General features: G+C 57.7%; 1 protein-coding gene across 1 annotated transcript; it reads left to right on the forward strand.

The window, feature by feature from the left end:
- Positions 1 to 2,317: 2,317 nt before the first annotated feature.
- Positions 2,318 to 9,986, forward strand: SUSD2 (sushi domain containing 2). The gene is made up of 15 exons (XM_003811070.5): positions 2,318 to 2,463; positions 3,924 to 4,134; positions 4,362 to 4,513; positions 5,003 to 5,170; positions 5,634 to 5,808; positions 5,962 to 6,163; positions 6,354 to 6,439; positions 6,529 to 6,797; positions 6,883 to 7,026; positions 7,124 to 7,282; positions 8,069 to 8,317; positions 8,438 to 8,710; positions 8,840 to 9,016; positions 9,106 to 9,208; positions 9,293 to 9,986. The coding sequence occupies exons 1-15, from the start codon at positions 2,388 to 2,390 to the stop codon at positions 9,315 to 9,317; spliced, it is 2,469 nt and encodes an 822-aa protein (XP_003811118.1). The 5' UTR covers positions 2,318 to 2,387; the 3' UTR covers positions 9,318 to 9,986.
- The last annotated feature ends 8,883 nt before the right edge of the window (positions 9,987 to 18,869 follow it).

Genomic DNA, 18,869 nt, shown 5'->3' on the forward strand with positions numbered 1-18,869 from the left:
GATTAAGGATTTTTTTTTTTTTTTTTTGATATGGAGTCTCACTCTGTCTCCCAGGCTGGAATGCAGTGGCACGATCTGCAGTGGCATGATCTCAGCTCACTGCAACCTCCACCTTCTGGATTCAAGCGATTCTCTTGCCTCAGCCTCCCGAGTAGCTGAGATCACAGGCACACACCAACACGCCCGGCTAATTTTTGTATTTTTAGTATAGACGGAGTTTCACCATGTTGGCCAGGCTGGTTTCAAACTCCTGACCTCAAGTGATCCACCCACGTTGGCCTCCCAAAGTGCTGGGATTACAGGCCTGAGCCACCACCATGTCTGACCAAAAATGATTAAGGATTTTAAGGCAGGCCCTACAGAGCATTAAGCCCCTAAAGCTGGCACCCTTCACAACTCTCTTCCCCTCCCAGCACCGCAGGGGCCCTCCTGGCCCTGGGACCTCCCATGGAGCAGGCTCTCTGTCCAGGATGGAGATGGGGACCCTCCTCACTGCCCTGTGCCCCTCATGGGCTGGACATGCCCACCACCCAGGTGGAAAGGCGTAAAGGGCTGGGCACCGCCCTTTTGGAACCAGAGGCTTGGTGGCCCCAGATGGGTCTGGCTGAACCCGCCTTTCGGGGGGCTGAGATAAGCCAGCCCCAGTTACTCAGCTGACGCCCCCTCCCTGCAGGGCCTGGGGTATGGAGCTTCCCAGACTGCACACCTAGCCCCTACCGCACTTCCATTGTCTCCAGACACGCGCAGCAACGGTGCCCAGGCCAAAAACAGGAAGCAGCAGCTCTCCCTCCTCCAGTTCCCGGGAACTGTCTCAGCCGATCCCCCAGCACCCCTCCCTGGAGCCTCACCTACAGGAGGACGGACACCTCAGACCCTCCCCTGCACCCAGTGCTGTAGGGAGCAACTTCAGCCCTGGGCCTGGGATGAATGCCCTCGCCAGCCTGGGGCCAGGAGACAGGCTCTCCCTGGCTCAGCACCTGAGCGTCCACTTACAGGACACTCACCTGCAGAGGTGCCCTGAGCGCCATTGTGGGTTAAGGGACTTTCTCCCCTCTGGAAACAGTCCCTGAGAAGCTGAAGGTCTTGGGGGCCTCTCACCAAATGTCTTTGGGAGGTGGGAAGACATCAAATGCGGGTGTGGCTTCCCTGGAACAGCTCTGTGTGGGGACTCAGGAGCCAAGTCCCCCAGCACACGCCTCTAACACTTTCAGTAGGGGCCACCTCTCTGGAGCCACGGGTGGCTGCCAACACCCTGTGGTTCCCAGCAGGCACCACCCAGGCAAGAGAGAGAACAGGCTGGGGAACAATGGGCTGGCTTGGCCGCAAGTGCTGGGGCAGATCACAGACCAGATGGCCTAAGCTCATGCCCTGGGGCCAGCTCTGACTCCCTGCAAGTGTGGCAAGGGTCCCTTTTGGACACCTTGAGAAGCTGCAGCTGGGAGAGGACCACCCGCCTGTCTGGATGTCCAGCCCAGGTGGCAGGGCCCAAATGACCAGTCCCAGGCCGCAGCCCTTACCACCCGCCCTGGCTGCAGGAGCTCCCAGAAGCCACCAAGGGCCTGGCTTGGCCTTGCCTGTCTGCATCTGAGCTTCAGTTTCCTCATCTGCTCAAGAAGGGAGGTGAACACTGATTAAATTATGCAAACTCTGAGCGGCAGGATTAGGTGTGGCTGGGACAGCCAAGGCTTCCCTGGGTGGTGGCATCTCTGGAGCCCGGGGATGGGACCTGTCTCCCTTCCGGGCCCCCCGCTGGGCTTGGGTAACTTCTCTCCCCTTCCTCCTTCCTCCCTCCAGAGGGGACCCCTGCAGAGCTGCCTCCGCCCCAGGGCTCAGCCTGTGTCTGACCCAAACAGCTCCTGCCTCCCCCTGAGGATGAGTTGGGTGCACCTCCTTCCTGCAGGAAGATGAGGGCTAGAGATGGAGGTCAATGTCAGGGCCACAGAGTCTGGAATCCTCCCTGGAGCTAAAACAGCCCTGCCTTATTCACCCTGCGCATCCCATCCTCTGCTTCAGCCCCGCCCGGCTCGCCCTGCATGCAAGGCGGGGCTGGGACCCAGGGTCTGAGCTTCGGCCTCTGGACATCCGGCTCATCGCCTGCCAAAGGTCCTGCAGCTGGAGGCTCCGGCCTCCTCACCCTCCCACAGGGTCCCAGGGCCGACCCAGGCCTGCGGGCCAGGAATGTGCTAACGGGGCAACTTGGGCCTTGCTGGTCCACGCAGGCACCTGTGGACTTTGAGAGGGGACTGGGTGGGGAGGGGCGGGGAGGGGCGGGGCGGGGCGGTGCCGCAGAGTGCAGGGCGGGCGGGGCCAGGCCAGCAGGGAGTGAGCTTGTCTGGCCGCCTCGCCTCGGAGCCACTGCACTGCTGGCTGCAGACACAGGCTGCACCATGAAGCCAGCCCTCCTGCCCTGGGCCCTGCTGCTGCTGGCGACAGCCCCCTGCCCGGGCCCCGGACCCACAGCAGGTATGCCTCCCTGCCCTTCTGTGCCCCCGTCTGTCTGTCCATCTGTCTGCAGCCAGGCCTGGGCTGACATCCCTCTGGGCTCAGCCTCTGTCCATCTGTCAGGCCATCTGTGGCTGTGCTAGGGGTGATGGGAAGAAATTCTGAGGGTCCATGTGGAGGGGCAGCCCATGGGGATGGGAGGTCTGAGCCGGGCCCACCCTAAACCTGCTGGTAGCTAGGAGGGAGGTGGGGGAGACCAGCAGAGGCCTCCGCCTGTGTCCCCAGCCCTGACAGGGCGGGATCACGGAGGGGGAGCCAGGATTGTGGGTCCTCATCAGGGTGGGGCTGAATCCAGGAAAGTCTAGGGAAGGCCCCGAACTCCAGAACCAGGACACTGGCCCCAGGCTGCCCCCCGCTCCCCACCCCATTTCCCATTGACCCTCCTGCCACCACTTATCTCACTTGCAAGCATCTCTCGGCCTCCTCCCCCGACCCCTGTGCGCCACCAAATCCTTGGCCAATACATATTTATTGTTGCTTTTAAGTGCCAGGCACTGCACTTGGTGAAGTGGGGCCAGCAGGGTGGCTCAGGCCCAGGCCTGGCCCTCGACTGGCCTCTTTTGATGGGGGACGGGGAAGGGCCAGGGAAGTGCGATTCCAGCCTGGGTGCATGCACCCGCCCCAGTCCCTCCCTGCAACCCTTCCTTCATGCCAGCCCCTGGAAATATGGCCTTGCCCACCGGTCTTATGGCCCACAGGAGAAGTTTTGGGCCCGGTGCCCACAGCCCCTTGTGGTGTGCACCCCCACTTCCCTTTCCCCACTGCTGGGACCCCTGCTTGAAATGTCCCTCCTCTCCCCAGAAAGGAGGGGAGCGGCCCTGGCCTTCTGCCCTGAGGGCAGAGCTGTCTTTGGGGTCTCAATTGCAGCCCCTGGGAGAGCGAGAAGTGTCACGTTCAGACCCTGCACCATTCCCTACCAGGCCTCAAATGAGACTCTTGGCAGCCATATCCCCCACCCCAGTCCAGGCAAGCAAGAGGGGTTCTGCAGGCTTCAGGGCCCCCAGAAGGCGTGCTGACCACAGACACCCTGGGGAGCCAAGAGAGGTCGAGGGCTCTGGCTACCGTGGCCCACTGAGGACCCCTGCCTGTGGGATAGAGGACTTGGTGGCTGAAGGGCAGTCGTGCCCAGGGGCTTCTCCTGACCCGCAGGGCTGAGCGGATGCAGCTTTTTGCCTCTTCTCGCTGCATTCTAGCCTGTCAGTCAGGGCAACAGCCAGATGGTCTGTGCTAAGATTCATCCCATCCCCACGGGCCCTGTGGCTTTCTACCGTGTCCACGTGGTGGCCTGTGCAGTTCCTGGTCAGCGTTCTCCTGGGGATGCTGCTGTCTAATGGGCTGTGGGAGAAACAGAGACAGGCCCTGCACATGGGGCAGCCAGTCCAGCACCCGCCGGGCCAGGCCCTCAGCATCCTCTCCTCCAGATGCCCAAGAGAGCTGCTCCATGCGCTGTGGCGCCCTGGACGGGCCATGTTCCTGCCACCCGACGTGCTCTGGCCTTGGCACCTGCTGCTTGGATTTCCGGGACTTCTGCCTGGAGATATTGCCCTACTCAGGCTCCATGATGGGCGGCAAGGACTTTGTGGTGCGGCACTTCAAGATGTCCAGCCCCACAGACGCCAGTGTGATCTGCAGGTTGGGAGGCCCAGGAGGCCGGGCACTGGGGCCCCACGCCCCCATCCCTGTGCATGCTGAGGGCTCAGACCCACTGACTGGCTGAGTGGAGCCCCTCGGACCCAGGACAGGCAGGAGGGCACAGGGACAGCTGGCTGGTTGGGTTCCCCAGGGAGGTTGGGGGCCCAGACCATTGAGAGGCTCAGCCTGCAATGACCCAGCCCCTCCCACCACCACCACGCCCACAGGTTTAAGGACAGCATCCAGACCCTCGGCCATGTGGACTCCTCCGGGCAAGTGCACTGTGTGTCACCTCTGCTCTATGAGAGCGGCCGCATCCCCTTCACTGTGTCACTGGACAACGGCCACTCCTTCCCTCGTGCAGGCACCTGGCTGGCTGGTGAGCCCTCCTCCCTGCCCACAGCCTGCCCCCACGGGGACTTTCCCCAGCGCTAATCTATGCACACCGAGACTTGGCCCGTCCGTGCCCTGCCTCTCTGGCTGAACCAGTCCCTTGGGAGGCCTGCCCGCCTGCGAGAGTTCCTTCAGCTCCTTTCCACTCCCTGGCATCCAGACCGCGGTCCCAGCCCAGAGTGAGTGGGAGCTGCAGGGGTCCCTAGAGAGGTGGGCCAGTGCCTATCCACTGAGCTCCGCCATGCCAGGGCAGGGGAGAAGCCAGGTGGAGGCTAGAGGCGTGGGCAGTGGAGGGAGGGCAGGCCCCTGCCTCTCCGGCCTCAGCGTCCTTTTCTGCTGTGCGGGCCAGAGAGACCATCACCCAGCTGCTGCCATGCATTGGCCCTGGAGGCTCCCACAGCCCTTGAAGCCTCAGGGCCTCCTCCCTGCTTCCCTGGGCCCAGGCCCTCACTCACCCCTCACCTCCCCTGCCCAGTGCACCCCAACAAAGTGTCAATGATGGAGAAGAGCGAGTTGGTGAACGAGACGCGTTGGCAATACTACGGCACTGCCAACACCTCAGGCAACCTCAGCCTGACCTGGCATGTCAAGTCGCTGCCCACGCAGACCATCACCATCGAACTGTGGGGCTACGAGGAGACAGGTGAGGCCAGCTGAGGGCTGGGGTGGCATCCAGAGCTTTGGGCCTCCAGAGGGGGAGAAAGGGGGTCCCAGCTGTGTGGGAGGAGGAGGGGAGTTTCCAGGTGGGGTTGAGGAGGGAAGGGAATTCCAGGCGGAGATTGAGGATTTGGATGGAGGGAAGTGCAGGTCAGGGGGGTCAGGCAGGTGGGAGGGGGCAGCTCATGGGGCCTGGCTCCCGGGGAGGAGGCTCATGAGGAACCCCTGCACGGCTGGCATGGCCCTGGGCCTGGCTTCCAGCAGGGACAGGGATCCTGGAGTGTGGCAGGAGGTGATGGTCACCCAAGCCGGGGTCCCTGCTAGAACAGCCCCTCCTAAGGGGACCGCCTGGCGGTCCATCCACCCATCTGTCAGGCTGCTGTAGGTGGCAAGGCCTGGGGCCAGGCCTCGAAGGAACCCCAGGGCTAACCAGGCATCCTCTCCCTCAGGAATGCCCTACTCACAGGAGTGGACTGCAAAGTGGTCGTACCTGTACCCCCTGGCCACACACATCCCCAACTCCGGCTCTTTCACCTTCACCCCAAAACCTGCTCCTCCCAGCTACCAGAGATGGCGAGTGGGTGCACTTCGGATCATCGACAGCAAAAATTACGCAGGGCAGAAGTAAGAAGGCATGGAGGTGCAGGTGATGGCTGGAGGGCCTCGCCGCCTGAGGCCCATCATGCTTGCCTGGGCAGCCCAGGCTGGGGGTGGGGAGAGTGGGGCGACCATGGGGTGGTGTGGGCTGGCCCAGCTCCAGCATCATCACCTCCACAGGGACGTGCAGGCGCTCTGGACCAACGACCATGCACTGGCCTGGCACCTGAGCGATGACTTCCGAGAGGACCCTGTGGCCTGGGCACGAACTCAGTGCCAGGCCTGGGAGGAGCTGGAGGATCAGCTGCCCAACTTCCTGGAGGAGCTGCCGGACTGCCCCTGCACCCTGACCCAGGCCCGGGCTGACTCCGGCCGCTTCTTCGTGAGCCTCCCATCAGGGCCCAGGAGAGGGGATGAGGGGTTAGCCTCCCCACTGAGGACAGCACCAGGGGAGGCAGACAGAGGTGTCCTGGAGGGTGGGGCTGGGGTCTCAGGGCCCCTGCAGGGTTGGCCTCAGGGAGGGGATGACAGAACCCGAGGCCACTGGGTGACAGCCATCTGCTGCTCTGCAGACGGACTACGGCTGTGACATGGAGCAGGGCAGCGTGTGCACCTACCACCCCGGGGCCGTGCACTGTGTGCGTTCTGTGCAGGCCAGGTGAGCCCCCAGACTGGGGCCGGGATGGGGATTGGGGTCAGGGGTGGGCTCCCAACAGTGGCCTGGCCCTGACTCACTGGCTCCTGCAGCCTCCGGTACGGCTCAGGTCAGCAGTGCTGCTACACAGCGGACGGGACGCAGCTCCTGACAGCTGACTCCAGTGGCGGCAGCACTCCCGACCGCGGCCATGACTGGGGCGCACCCCCGTTCCGCACGCCACCCCGAGTGCCCAGCATGTCCCACTGGCTCTACGATGTCCTCAGCTTCTATTACTGCTGCCTCTGGGCACCCGACTGCCCCCGCTACATGCAACGGCGGCCCTCCAATGACTGCCGCAACTACCGGCCCCCGAGACTGGGTGGGTGCCATCCTGTGCCCCAGACCCTGGGAAAGATCGGGCTGGGCTGGGGTGCACCCCACGTGACCCTCCACTCTCACCCTAGCCTCCGCCTTCGGAGACCCACACTTTGTGACCTTCGACGGCACCAATTTCACATTCAATGGGCGCGGAGAGTACGTGCTGCTGGAGGCAGCGCTGACCGACCTGAGGGTGCAGGCGCGGGCCCAGCCCGGGACGATGTCCAACGGTGAGGCCAGGGCTAGGGGCTGCTCTGGGTGGCATGGGGTAGAACCAAGGTGGGAGGCTGGAGCCAAGTGGCTCCCGTTCTGCTCCCACCACCGCAGGCACGGAGACCCGTGGCACTGGGCTGACCGCAGTGGCCGTCCAGGAGGGCAACTCAGATGTGGTGGAAGTCAGGCTGGCCAACAGGACCGGAGGTCTGGAGGTGCTGCTGAACCAGGAGGTGCTGAGCTTCACCGAGCAGAGCTGGATGGACCTGAAAGGTGAGCAGTCCAGCCACGCGAGGCTGTGGGCTGCCCTCACCTCCTCCCCATTCCTGCGGGGAGACTGAGGGGAAGCCCTGGGCCTTCATGCCTCTCCCAGTCCTGGCTAGAGGCCTGGGTGGTCCGACCTCAGGCCTTCACACCCACTGAGGTGCCCCCATCGTACCCACCTGGTCAAAAGCCGAGAGGCCGTGACGGTGGGACATGTCCTCCCTACGGAGGATCCCGGCAGCCTTCTGGAGGGGAACTCACCCTGGTAACATTCACTGCTGGCCTGCACAGAGCCACTCCTGTGCTCCTGTCACTCCCTCAGTCCTCAAAAGCCACTGTAAGGTCTCCAGCCCTGCACGGTTAAGGATGCCCCTGGCAAGTGGTAGCTCCGCATCTGAACCCCTTGCCTCAGGGAACTGAGTCAATGAAAGGATTCCTGGTTGGGATGGGTGAGGACCTGGGAGGGGCCTGTCAGCACTGAGGGTTCAAGGACCCTCGGGACGTGCCCACGCAGGTGTGACTGCTGCAGGCAAGGCCAGAGGGACCCACACGTGCATCTCAACATGGGGGGTTCACCGCAGGGGCTGCACCTCAGGTGCCGCTGGGGGTTCCACCGCAAGCATGGCAGGGGTGGCGGAGGGTCATGGTCAGCAGAATTGGCCCTGGGAACGCCCTCCCTTCCCCTGCAGGTGCTCTCACCCACAGCCCCTGGGTGCCGACCACCCTGTCCTGGGGCTGCGGGAGGGGACAAGATGCTCACAGCGGGTGACCCTAATGCATCCCCCTTGTGCCCAGGAATGTTCCTGTCGGTGGCTGCCGGGGACAGGGTCTCCATCATGCTGGCATCAGGGGCCGGCCTGGAGGTCAGCGTGCAGGGCCCGTTCCTGAGTGTGTCCGTCCTGCTGCCTGAGAAGTTCCTCACCCACACCCACGGCCTCCTCGGGACACTCAACAACGACCCCACCGACGACTTCACCCTGCGCAGCGGGCGCGTCCTGCCCCCGGGCACCAGTCCCCAGGAGCTGTTCCTGTTTGGGGCCAACTGTGAGTGACCGTGGAGTATATGGGGCAGACGGGGTGGGGGGTACTGGAAACATGGCACGGGCAGGGCTTGGGGACCAAAGGGAGCCATGCCCAGCCAGGCCCCGGTCATGTATCTTCCAGGGACTGTGCACAACGCGTCCTCCCTGCTCACCTACGACTCCTGGTTCCTGGTCCACAACTTCCTGTACCAACCCAAGCACGACCCCACCTTCGAGCCCCTCTTCCCCAGTGAGACCACCCTCAACCCCAGCCTGGCACAAGAGGCAGCCAAACTATGTGGGGACGATCATTTCTGCAACTTTGATGTGGCAGCCACTGGGAGCCTGAGCACGGGCACTGCCACTCGGGTGGCCCACCAGCTGCACCAGCGTCGCATGCAGAGCCTGCAGCCAGGTGAGGGTGGGCAGGTGGGGGCGGGCGGGGAGGTGGGCACCTTGTCCTGGGACAGGACCCCCCGGGGTGGCCAGATGTGTGCATGCATGGCAGCTCAGGCCTGTTGTCTGCACTCTGTCCCCATCCCAGTGGTGTCCTGTGGCTGGCTGGCCCCACCTCCCAACGGACAAAAGGAGGGCAACAGGTACCTGGCGGGTTCCACCATCTACTTCCACTGTGACAACGGCTACAGCCTGGCCGGGGCAGAGACCAGCACCTGCCAGGCTGACGGCACCTGGTCCTCACCCACCCCGAAGTGCCAGCCAGGTGAGGACACTCTGCTCATACACCTGCCTGCACCTGTCCCCACTCACCACCCCAGAGAGCCCCCTCACTGACACTCGCTCCCTCACCAGGACGCAGCTACGCGGTGCTGTTGGGCATCATCTTTGGGGGCCTCGCGGTGGTGGCGGCGGTTGCGCTCGTCTATGTGCTGCTGCGCCGCAGGAAGGGCAACACGTGAGACCCCCCAGCCCCTCTCCCAAGACCCCGAGACAGCCGGTGGGACCGCCGAGGCTACTTCTAACTGCGTTTCTGTTGCAGGCACGTCTGGGGTGCACAGCCCTGATGGGAGCAGCTTGGCTGTGAGGACCAGGCCAAGACTCCTGAGAACAGGCAGCCCAGTCCTGCGACTCCTGCATCCCCAGGACCAGACACCTGGGACCTGGACACTTGATACCTGGGCATTTAACCCCCTACTCTGTCATCTCAGACCCCAGGCAGGAGGCCCAGTGTTCCAACACCCAAGCCCCGTGCTAGCAGCGCTCCGTGCTCTTCCCCAAATACTCACGGCTCTAATTCCCCAAACCTGAAACTTCATACCCTGGGATTCTAATACCTGTGTCCTGAGCCCTGACACTCCCACACCTGAGCCTCAGATTCCAATAGCTCACTCCCTAGAGCCTGACGCCGGGGCCCCTGACCCCTGAGCCTCAGATTCCAATACCTCACTCCCCAGAGCCTGATGCCGGGGCCCCTGACCCCTGATCTACGGAGGCCTGCTCCCGGACCGTGCGGGCACCAGTGCAGTGCTGCCTTGGTTCCTGGACCCCTGGGCCCACCCTGGGACCCCAGATGGGGTGAGGAGAGGCCCCAGAACCCCAAAGCAGACAGCGAGACCCCCAGCGGCAGAGACCTCCCTCGGCACTCCAGGCTTGTAATTTCGAACTCTTCTGCAAGGTCACTCAGGAACACCCTCCCTGCCTGTGCAAGGAGAAAACAAGCGCCTTGTTTCCTTCCCTGGTCTCCTGGTGTTCATGCTGCGCCCTGGTTCTGGAGAGTTCCATGACCGCCTCCCGGGGTCACCACCAACAGTATCCAGAGTGAGGCAGGTCTGAGCCCTGCCTGCTTCCTCCACGAGGTTGCCGGAGATGCTCCCTCCCCAGGCTCTCTCTCCATGTGTGCAGTGGGATGGAGAACTGTGGCCGCCTCGTGGGGTGGGGAAGCCGCCAACACAGCACAGGGCTCACTTGGGTCGCTCAGGAGATGGAGAAGGACAACCCCTCCCTCAGCAGAGGTGCCACCCCCTCACCATGTCCTGGCGCGCTCTGGCAAGCACTGCCCTGCAGCCTCGGCTCCTTGGCTGGGCGCAGTCACTGGCAGGATCAGCTCCAAGTCCTCAGGAGACCAGCGCCCAGGCTCCTTAGCCCAGGAATGTCCAGAATCTGGGCACAGAGCCCAGGCCTCAGGCCACTGTGGCCCACCTGAGCAGCTCTTCGTCGGCACTTCCTGTGGGGCCCGGCATGGAGGCACAGACCCGGAGGCAGCTGGAGGATGACCAGGGCCCATCAACCTTTGTGGAGAGGGTCCCGAATGGGGACTCAGGCAGGGTAGCATTGGTCGGGTTTGCCCCTTAGGTCTCAGAGAAAGTGCTGGAGAGGGTGAGGCTGGAAGTTGGGGGCCAGGTAGAGAACACTGGGTGGGGAGTTGAGCCGCCTCAGTGTGACCTGCAGCGCTGGGAGTGGCCATATGGGGGCAGCAGAGGATAGGAACAGCGAGCCTGGGTGGCGGGAGGTTGGGAGGGCAGTCAGCCCTGCCCTGCAGCTGGGTCAGCCGACTTGGTCACAACCGCAGCCAAGGTCTGCGCACAGCCCGCCCCTCCGCCTCCCCGCACCTGGGTCATCCCCGCATCTCAGGAGTGTTGAAGAGGTTGCACAGGTCTCCCCAGGTCATTCGGCGGGCACTGACCATGGGGTGGGAGTCCAGGCCTCTCACCTGCTCAGCCTTGCCCTTGGTGAATGGGAGAGCTGGGGAGGCAGAGACATGTCTCATCTGAGGCCTTCCTGGAGGAGGTGAATGTGCATGATGGGGCACGTGTGCGGGAACCGAGCTGAGAGGGTTGCAGGGCAGGGGTGGCGGGAGGCTAGCGGAGGGGAATGGGGTCTGGCCTTCTGTCTTTCTAGAGCTCACTCCGTTGCTTCCCCATTCCCCTGGGTTTGCACCTCCAGGCATGGTGGGGCTGAGGGTCAGCCCCTTGGCGGGCTGGGCAGGTACTTTCCTCCCTACAGATGAGGTAAGGCAGGGCTCCCCTCCCACTGTCTGAATCCCCAGCACACCCCTGTGCCACGCCAGGCCTGGGCCGGCCACGTGTCAGTGGGTGAGAGGTCAGTTTCCGGGTCAAGGCCTGGACATGAGGGAGCGGGCACAGGTTTTCAGGGGGCCCAAGAGCGGCAGGGGCAGCTTGGCAGCTCATCAGGTCCTCTAGAGGGTGTCCCAGACAAGAGCAGCCCCCGAACTGAGGTCAAGAAACAGGTTGGATTCTCAGAGCTCTGATTGGTTGGACAGGGGTTCTGGATGGACAGGGGTTCTGGGTAGAGGAGCAGTCTATGCAAAGGCTCAGAGAAAGAGAAGTGCAGTCATGTCTGCGGAATGACCGGGGTGGGGGCCAGCCAAGGCCTCCCCTGCCAGGCCAAGGCATTTAGATTTCATCCTAAGAGCAAAGTGTGGCCTGCCTCGGGCTCCCCCACCCCCACCAGTCTCCCTCCAGGATGGGCCCTTGGTCTGCAACCCCACCTCCCCTTTCCAGCAGGAGAAAGGGTGCCCTGTCTGTGGCCCCAGTCCCAGACATCAGATGTTCCCAGTGCCAGGGGCAGGCCAGGCTGGGAAGCCCCACCACCTGCCAGGGGCTTTTCCTGGGGCCCAAAAGAGATAGAGACAGGGCCTGTGCAAAGGCGGAAGGCCTGGAGCCGGTGCAGACTCTCTAGAGACATCAAAGGCAGGGACCGCTGCCTCAGGGAGATGGTCTCCCAAATAGCAGCCCAGGGCTTGCAGGACGGGCAGCCATGGGAGCTTGCGGGTGGCTTACAGTAGGGTTGAAATGATGGAGTATCAGAGTCACCCAATGGCCGGTACCATCGTGGTGGTACCAGTCAGAGTGGGGCAGATGGTAATCCAGGGCTTTGGAGACACAGGTGATGAGAGAGCTGGGGGGGTCAAACAGGAGCCGATGAGGTCCCAGCAGGATCCTAAGACCCACCTTGGGCAGAAGGGCAAAGGGAGGAAGGAGTGTGCTATGGGAGCCAGGCCCAGATCCCATGGAAGTGGGCGTCACGCAGGCCTGTGGGCCAAGGGGAGTCACAGAGGTGACAGCCCAGCTGCAGGTCCCCTGCTGGCTAGAGTAGGGAAGCCCGGCTTCTCTGTGCCCCCTGCCCTCCAGCCTCCCACTGGGTCTCCTGTTGGCTGAGCACAGTGGGTGCGGCTGATCTGGGGGCCAGGGAGGGCTCTGACTCGGTACAGTACAGTACAGGCACAGCTGGGGAGCAAGGGACCCCTTCTGCCAAGCTGCTTCCTTCTGCAAGCCCCAGGGTGGCCGAGTGCCTGCTGTGGGCCAGACCTCTGCTAGGCCCATCAGGACACCCCTGTCCTCAGGGTCCAATGCTGCCAAGGAGGAGGCGGGGGGGTCGGTGCAGCGCACTGTAGGAGTGGGAAGTCAGGGAGGCATCGTGGAGGAGTGTGGCTTCCCATAGGCACCCCTTCAGGCTTTCACCAGCATCCTTTGTTGCAAGGATGTGAGGATGACTGACTTTGGAAGCCATGCCAACCAAGTCCCTGCTGACCTGATCACCCACCCACTACTCTTCCAGGACCAGGAAATAAACTTCTTTTGTGATTAAGCCTTAATATGTTTCAGGGACCATTTCTTGAAGCAGTTAGTTGGTGCTGAGATGGGAAAGAAACTTTTCTTCTGTGAGACAGGGTCTCACTCTGTCACCCAGGCTGGAGTGCAGTGGTGCGATCATAGCTCATTGCCGCCTCAACCTCCCAGGCTGAGGTGATCCTCCTGCCTCAGCCTCACAAGTAGCTGGGGCCACAGGCAAGCTCAAGCTGGTCTTGAACTCCTGGGGTCAAGCAATCCTCCTGCCTCGGCCTCCCTAAGTGCTGAGATTACAGGCATGATCCACTGCGCCCGACCAAAAAGAAATTTCTTTCTGAGGAACGAGAGCCCCCTTTAATTATCAGGCCCAGAGAGGCACTGAAATGTGATGGGGTGTCACAGCAGTCACGCCTCACTCCCACCTTGACGCCACTTGCTAGGTGGGTTCTAGACTAACCGATGTCAAGTAGCCATAAAATGTCATATGCTGAACACCATAATGTAGGGGCCAAGGGAAAACTTCCCCTTTACCCTCTGAAAGTTCAAGGAAAAATCAACTCACAAAAGGCAGATTAATTGGAAAACAAGGTGTACCAAGTTATTAGCATGCGTTGGGGGAGAATCACAGAGTCATTGCCAAATATCCCAGTGGGATAAAGATGCTGATATACCCTGCTTCTTAGGGGAAAGGGTGATGGGAATCTCTCCTTTGATACTCAGCTGGAGCCAGACTCCTCCAGGAAGCCCCCCCTGACTTCCCACTCCTACAACGCACTACACTGGCCACTCCCTCCTCCTCGGCAGCACTGGACCCTGAGGAGAGGCGTCTCCTGATGGGCCACAGCAGGCACTTGATCACCCCAGGGCTAGCAGGAGATAGGGAGTGTGGATGATTTCAAGAGGACAGTACATGATTTGGGGTGGGGAGGATTTTTTTTCTCTTTTTTTGAGACAGAGTCTCCGTCTGTCCCTAGGCTGAAGTGCAATGGTGCAATCTCGGGTCACTGCAACCTCCGCCTCCCAGGTTCAAGCTATTTTCCTGCCTCAGCCTCCCTAGTAGCTGGGACCACAGGCGCCCACCACCACACCCAGCTAATTTTTGTATTTACTTTAGTAGAGATGGGGTTTCACCATGTTGGCCAGGCTGGTCTTGAACTCTTGACCTCAGATGATCCTTGTGCCTTGGCCTCCCAAAGTGCTGGGATTACAGACATGAGCCACTGCCCCTGGCCTGGGTGGGGAAGATTTAATGGGCTTAAAGAACATACAATGGCTCTGTTCTGTTCCATTGATCTATATCTCTGTTTTGGTACCAGTACCATGCTGTTTTGGTTACTGTAGCCTTGTAGTATAGTTTGAAGTCAGGTAGTGTGATGCCTCCAGCTTTGTTCTTTTGTCTTAGGATTGACTTGGCGATGCGGGCTCTTTTTTGGTTCCATATGAACTTTAAAGTAGTTTTTTCCAATTTTGTGAAGAAAGTCATTGGTAGCTTGATGGGGATGGCATTGAATCTGTAAATTACCTTGGGCAGTATGGCCATTTTCATGATATTGATTCTTCCTTCCCATGAGCATGGAATGTTCTTCCATTTGTTTGTATCCTCTTTTATTTCCTTGAGCAGTGGTTTGTAGTTCTCCTTGAAGAGGTCCTTCACATCCCTTGTAAGTTGGATTCCTAGGTATTTTATTCTCTTTGAAGCAATTGTGAATGGGAGTTCACTCATGATTTGGCTCTCTGTCTGTTGTTGGTGTATAAGAATGCTTGTGATTTTTGTACATTGATTTTGTATCCTGAGACTTTGCTGAAGTTGCTTATCAGCTTAAGGAGATTTTGGGCTGAGACAATGGGGTTTTCTAGATATACAATCATGTCATCTGCAAACAGGGACAATTTGACTTCCTCTTTTCCTAATTGAATACCCTTTATTTCCTTCTCCTGCCTAATTGCCCTGGCCAGAACTTCCAACACTATGTTGAATAGGAGTGGTGAGAGAGGGCATCCCTGTCTTGTGCCAGTTTTCAAAGGGAATGCTTCCAGTTTTTGCCCATTCAGTATTATATTGGCTGTGGGTTTGTCATAGATAGCGAACAGAGCCCTCAGAATAACGCCACATGTCTACAACTATCTGATCTTTGACAAACCTGAGAAAAGCAATGGGGAAAGGATTCCCTATTTAATAAATGGTGCTGGGAAAACTGGCTAGCCGTATGTAGAAAGCTGAAACTGGATGCTTTCCTTACACCTTATACAAAAATCAATTCAAGATGGATTAAAGACTTAAACGTTCGACCTAAAACCATAAAAACCCTAGAAGAAAACCTAGGCAATACCATTCAGGACATAGACTTCATGTCTAAAACACCAAAAGCAATGGCAACAAAAGCCAAAATTGGCAAATGGGATCTAATTAAACTAAAGAGCTTCTGCACAGCAAAAGAAACTACCATCAGAGTGAACAGGCAACCTACAAAATGGGAGAAAATTTTCACAACCTACTCATCTGACAAAGGGCTAATATCCAGAATCTACAATGAACTCAAACAAATTTACAAGAAAAAAACAAACAACCCCATCAAAAAGTGGGCGAAGGACATGAACAGACACTTCTCAAAAGAAGACATTTATGCAGCCAAAAAACACATGAAAAAATGCTCACCATCACTGGCCATCAGAGAAATGCAAATCAAAACCACAATGAGATACCATCTCACACCAGTTAGAATGGCGATCATTAAAAAGTCAGGAAACAACAGGTGCTGGAGAGGATGTGGAGAAATAGGAACACTTTTACACTGTTGGTGGGACTGTAAACTAGTTCAACCACTGTGAGTCAGTGTGGCGATTCCTCAGGGATCTAGAACTGGAAATACCATTTGACCCAGCCATCCCATTACTGGGTATATACCCAAAGGACTATAAATCATGCTGCTATAAAGACACATGCACACGTATGTTTATTGCAGCATTATTCACAATAGCAAAGACTTGGAACCAACCCAAATGTCCAACAATGATAGACTGGATTAAGAAAATGTGGCACATATACACCATGGAATACTATGCAGCCATAAAAAATGATGAGTTCATGTCCTTTGTAGGGACATGGATGAAATTGGAAATCATCATTCTCAGTAAACTATTGCAAGAACAAAAAACCAAACACCGCATATTCTCACTCATAGGTGGGAATTGAACAATGAGAACACATGGACACAGGAAGGGGAACATCACACTCTGGTGACTGTTGTGGGGTGGGGGGAGGGGGGAGGGATAGCATTGGGAGATATACCTAATGCTAGATGACGAGTTAGTGGGTGCAGCGCACCAGCATGGCACATGTATACATATGTAACTAACCTGCACATTGTGCAGATGTACCCTAAAACTTAAAGTATAATTAAAAAAAAAAAAGAACATACAATGGGCTGGGCCACGTGGCTCATGCCTATAATCCCAGCACTTCAGGAGGGCGAGGCAGGCAGATTATGAGATCCAGAGATAGAGACCATCCTGGCCAATATGGTGAAACCCCATCTCTACTAAAAATACAAAAATTAGCTGGGCGTGGTGGCGAGCGCCTATAATCCCAGCTACTCGGGAGGCTGAGGCAGGATAATCACTTGAATCCGGGAGGCAGAGGTTGCAGTGAGTCGAGATTGCACAACTGCACTCCAGCCTGGGCGACAGAGTGAAACTCCATCTCAAAAAATAAAATTAAATACAATAAAACACACAAGGAAACCATACAATGCCCTGGGACAAAGTCTGTTGGGCCTGAAGAGCAAACAGTAGATTGTGACAAGTCTGTCCAGGTGTGCTGACAGATTTCAGTCTTTCTTCCTGTGATAGGAGTTCAGTTAAGGAAGACTCACAGGAGGGACCAGAGCTCATTGTTTTCTTCTTTGGCAGGTCCAGACTTCAGGCAGATAAGGAACTTCAGAAAACAACTTCATCCTGAGCTCTGGCTGACAGATTGACACAGAGGCAGGGAGAGGTCAGAGAGACCTTGTGGCTTCTTCTTCAGTTCAGTGCTATATTTTGGGGTATCAGTTTCTGAGCCCCAGCAATAACTCATACTCTATAGTTCAACAGTAACCAGCCAGGCAAGGAGCAGTGGCTCACATCTGTAATCCTAGCACTTTGGGAGGCTGAGGCAAGAGGATCACTTGAGGCCAGGAGTTCGAGACCAGTCTGGGCAACATAGTGGAGCCTGTCTACACACACACACACACACACACACACACATTTAGCCATGGCAGCATGCACCTGTAGTCCCAGCTACTCGGGAGACTGAGGCAAGAGGATCATTGGAGCCCTGGAGGTTGAGACTGCAGTGAGCCGTGATGGCACCACTGCACTCCAGCCCAGGCAACAGAGCAAGATCTCATCTCTAAAAAAAAAAAAAAAAAGTATAGCCAATCACTAACGCATGTTATTGAAACTGCATTTGCAAAAGTATAACCAAGGAAATTATGACAGTGAGAGAAATCAGAGGTAACCGACTCCATCTTGCTTCTAACCTTTAAGCTGTCCTTCTTCATTCCTGGGTGTAAGCTGAACTAACTTTGGGAAGGAACTCAGTTCATGGTTTGACTCTGAAACAAAATTGGTAGCAGCCCTTTCCTGAAAAGACCCCCTTCTTGCCTAGGGACCAGTCCGCATTTGCAGGACTAACAAGATTAAAAATTACAGTTTAGGGGTCATGCTGCCTCTGGCTCCAAGAGTCTGAACCTCCCCAAATTGCTCCTGGGAATAACATCACTGTTGTAAAACTTAAGATCCGTGCTGGAGATATTTGGCAGTCCCTGCACTCCATGAATCAGCTGACACCACCCAGACTGCTAATCTGGTTCAACCAGTTGTGCCATCGCAGCCAGGAACAGAAGACAGCAAAAAAAAAAAAAAAAAAAAAAAAACAACAACAACAACTAAAAACTCACTGCGGGCTGGGCACGGTGGCTCACGCCTGTAATCCCAGCACTTTGGGAGGCTGAGGCAGGCGGATCACCTGAGGTCAGGAGTTCGAGACCAGCCTGACCAACATGGAGAAACCTTGTCTCTACTAAAAATACAAAAATTAGCCAGATGTGGTGGTGCATGCCTGTAATCCCAGCTACTTAGGAGGCTGAGGCAGAAGAACGCTTGAACCCGGGATGTGGAGGTTGCAGTAAGCCGAGATTGCGCCATTGCACTCCAGCCTGGGCAACAAGAGTGAAACTCCATCTCGAAAAAAGAAAGAAAAAGAAAAACTCACTTCAACCCCCTGTGATTCCACCTCCAACCTGACCAATCAGCACTCCCCACTTCCCAAGCTCCTACCCGCCAAATTATCTTTAAAAATTCTGGGCCGGGCGCGGTGGCTCACACCTGTAATCCCAGCACTTTGGGAGGCCGAGGCGGGTGGATCACGAGGTCGGGAGATCGAGACCATCCTGGCTAACACGGTGAAACCCCGTCTCTACTAAAAATACAAAAAATTAGCCAGGCGTGGTGGTGGGTGCCTGTAGTCCCAGCTACTCGGGAGGCTGAGGCAGGAGAACAGCGTGAACCCAGGAGGCGGAGCTTGAAATGAGCCGAGATCGCGCCACTGCACTCCAGCCTGGGCCTTCCAAGTAGCTGGGATTACAGGAGCGTGCCACCACGCCTGGCTAATTTTTGTATTTTTAGTAGAGATGGGATTTCATCATATTGGTCATGCTGGTCTTGAACTCCTGACCTCAGGTGATCCGCCCACCTCAGCCTCCCAAAGTGCTGGGATTACTGGCATGAGCCACTGCTCCCAGCCAGTGTCTTTCTTTAGGTCGACAGTCCCTGTAACAATACACCAGAGGCATAGGTATAAAAATACGGTCTTACCTTTTTCATTAGTGTGGAAAATAAAGTGTGTGTGCAAGGTGAAAAAAAATCTAAACAATTCAGGGAACTAGCTGCTGGCTAGGGGACATTGAAGCTGTGCTCAGCCTTTTGCTTCTTTAAACACTTGTACTGTGTAAATAAGTTCAGATTAACCTGGAGGAGAAATTCACA

The sequence above is a fragment of the Pan paniscus genome, chromosome 23 (genome assembly GCF_029289425.2).
Source record: "Pan paniscus chromosome 23, NHGRI_mPanPan1-v2.0_pri, whole genome shotgun sequence".
Classification (NCBI taxonomy): domain Eukaryota; kingdom Metazoa; phylum Chordata; class Mammalia; order Primates; family Hominidae; genus Pan; species Pan paniscus.

Bases quoted from the DNA above. Each gene is read 5' to 3' on its own strand.
- SUSD2 (XM_003811070.5), top strand. From the start codon at position 2,388: ATGAAGCCAGCCCTCCTGCCCTGGGCCCTGCTGCTGCTGGCGACAGCC. The intron at 6,440-6,528 runs GTGAGCCCCCAG...TGGCTCCTGCAG, and splicing joins GTGCGTTCTGTGCAGGCCAG to CCTCCGGTACGGCTCAGGTC. The intron at 7,283-8,068 runs GTGAGCAGTCCA...CCTTGTGCCCAG, and splicing joins GAGCTGGATGGACCTGAAAG to GAATGTTCCTGTCGGTGGCT.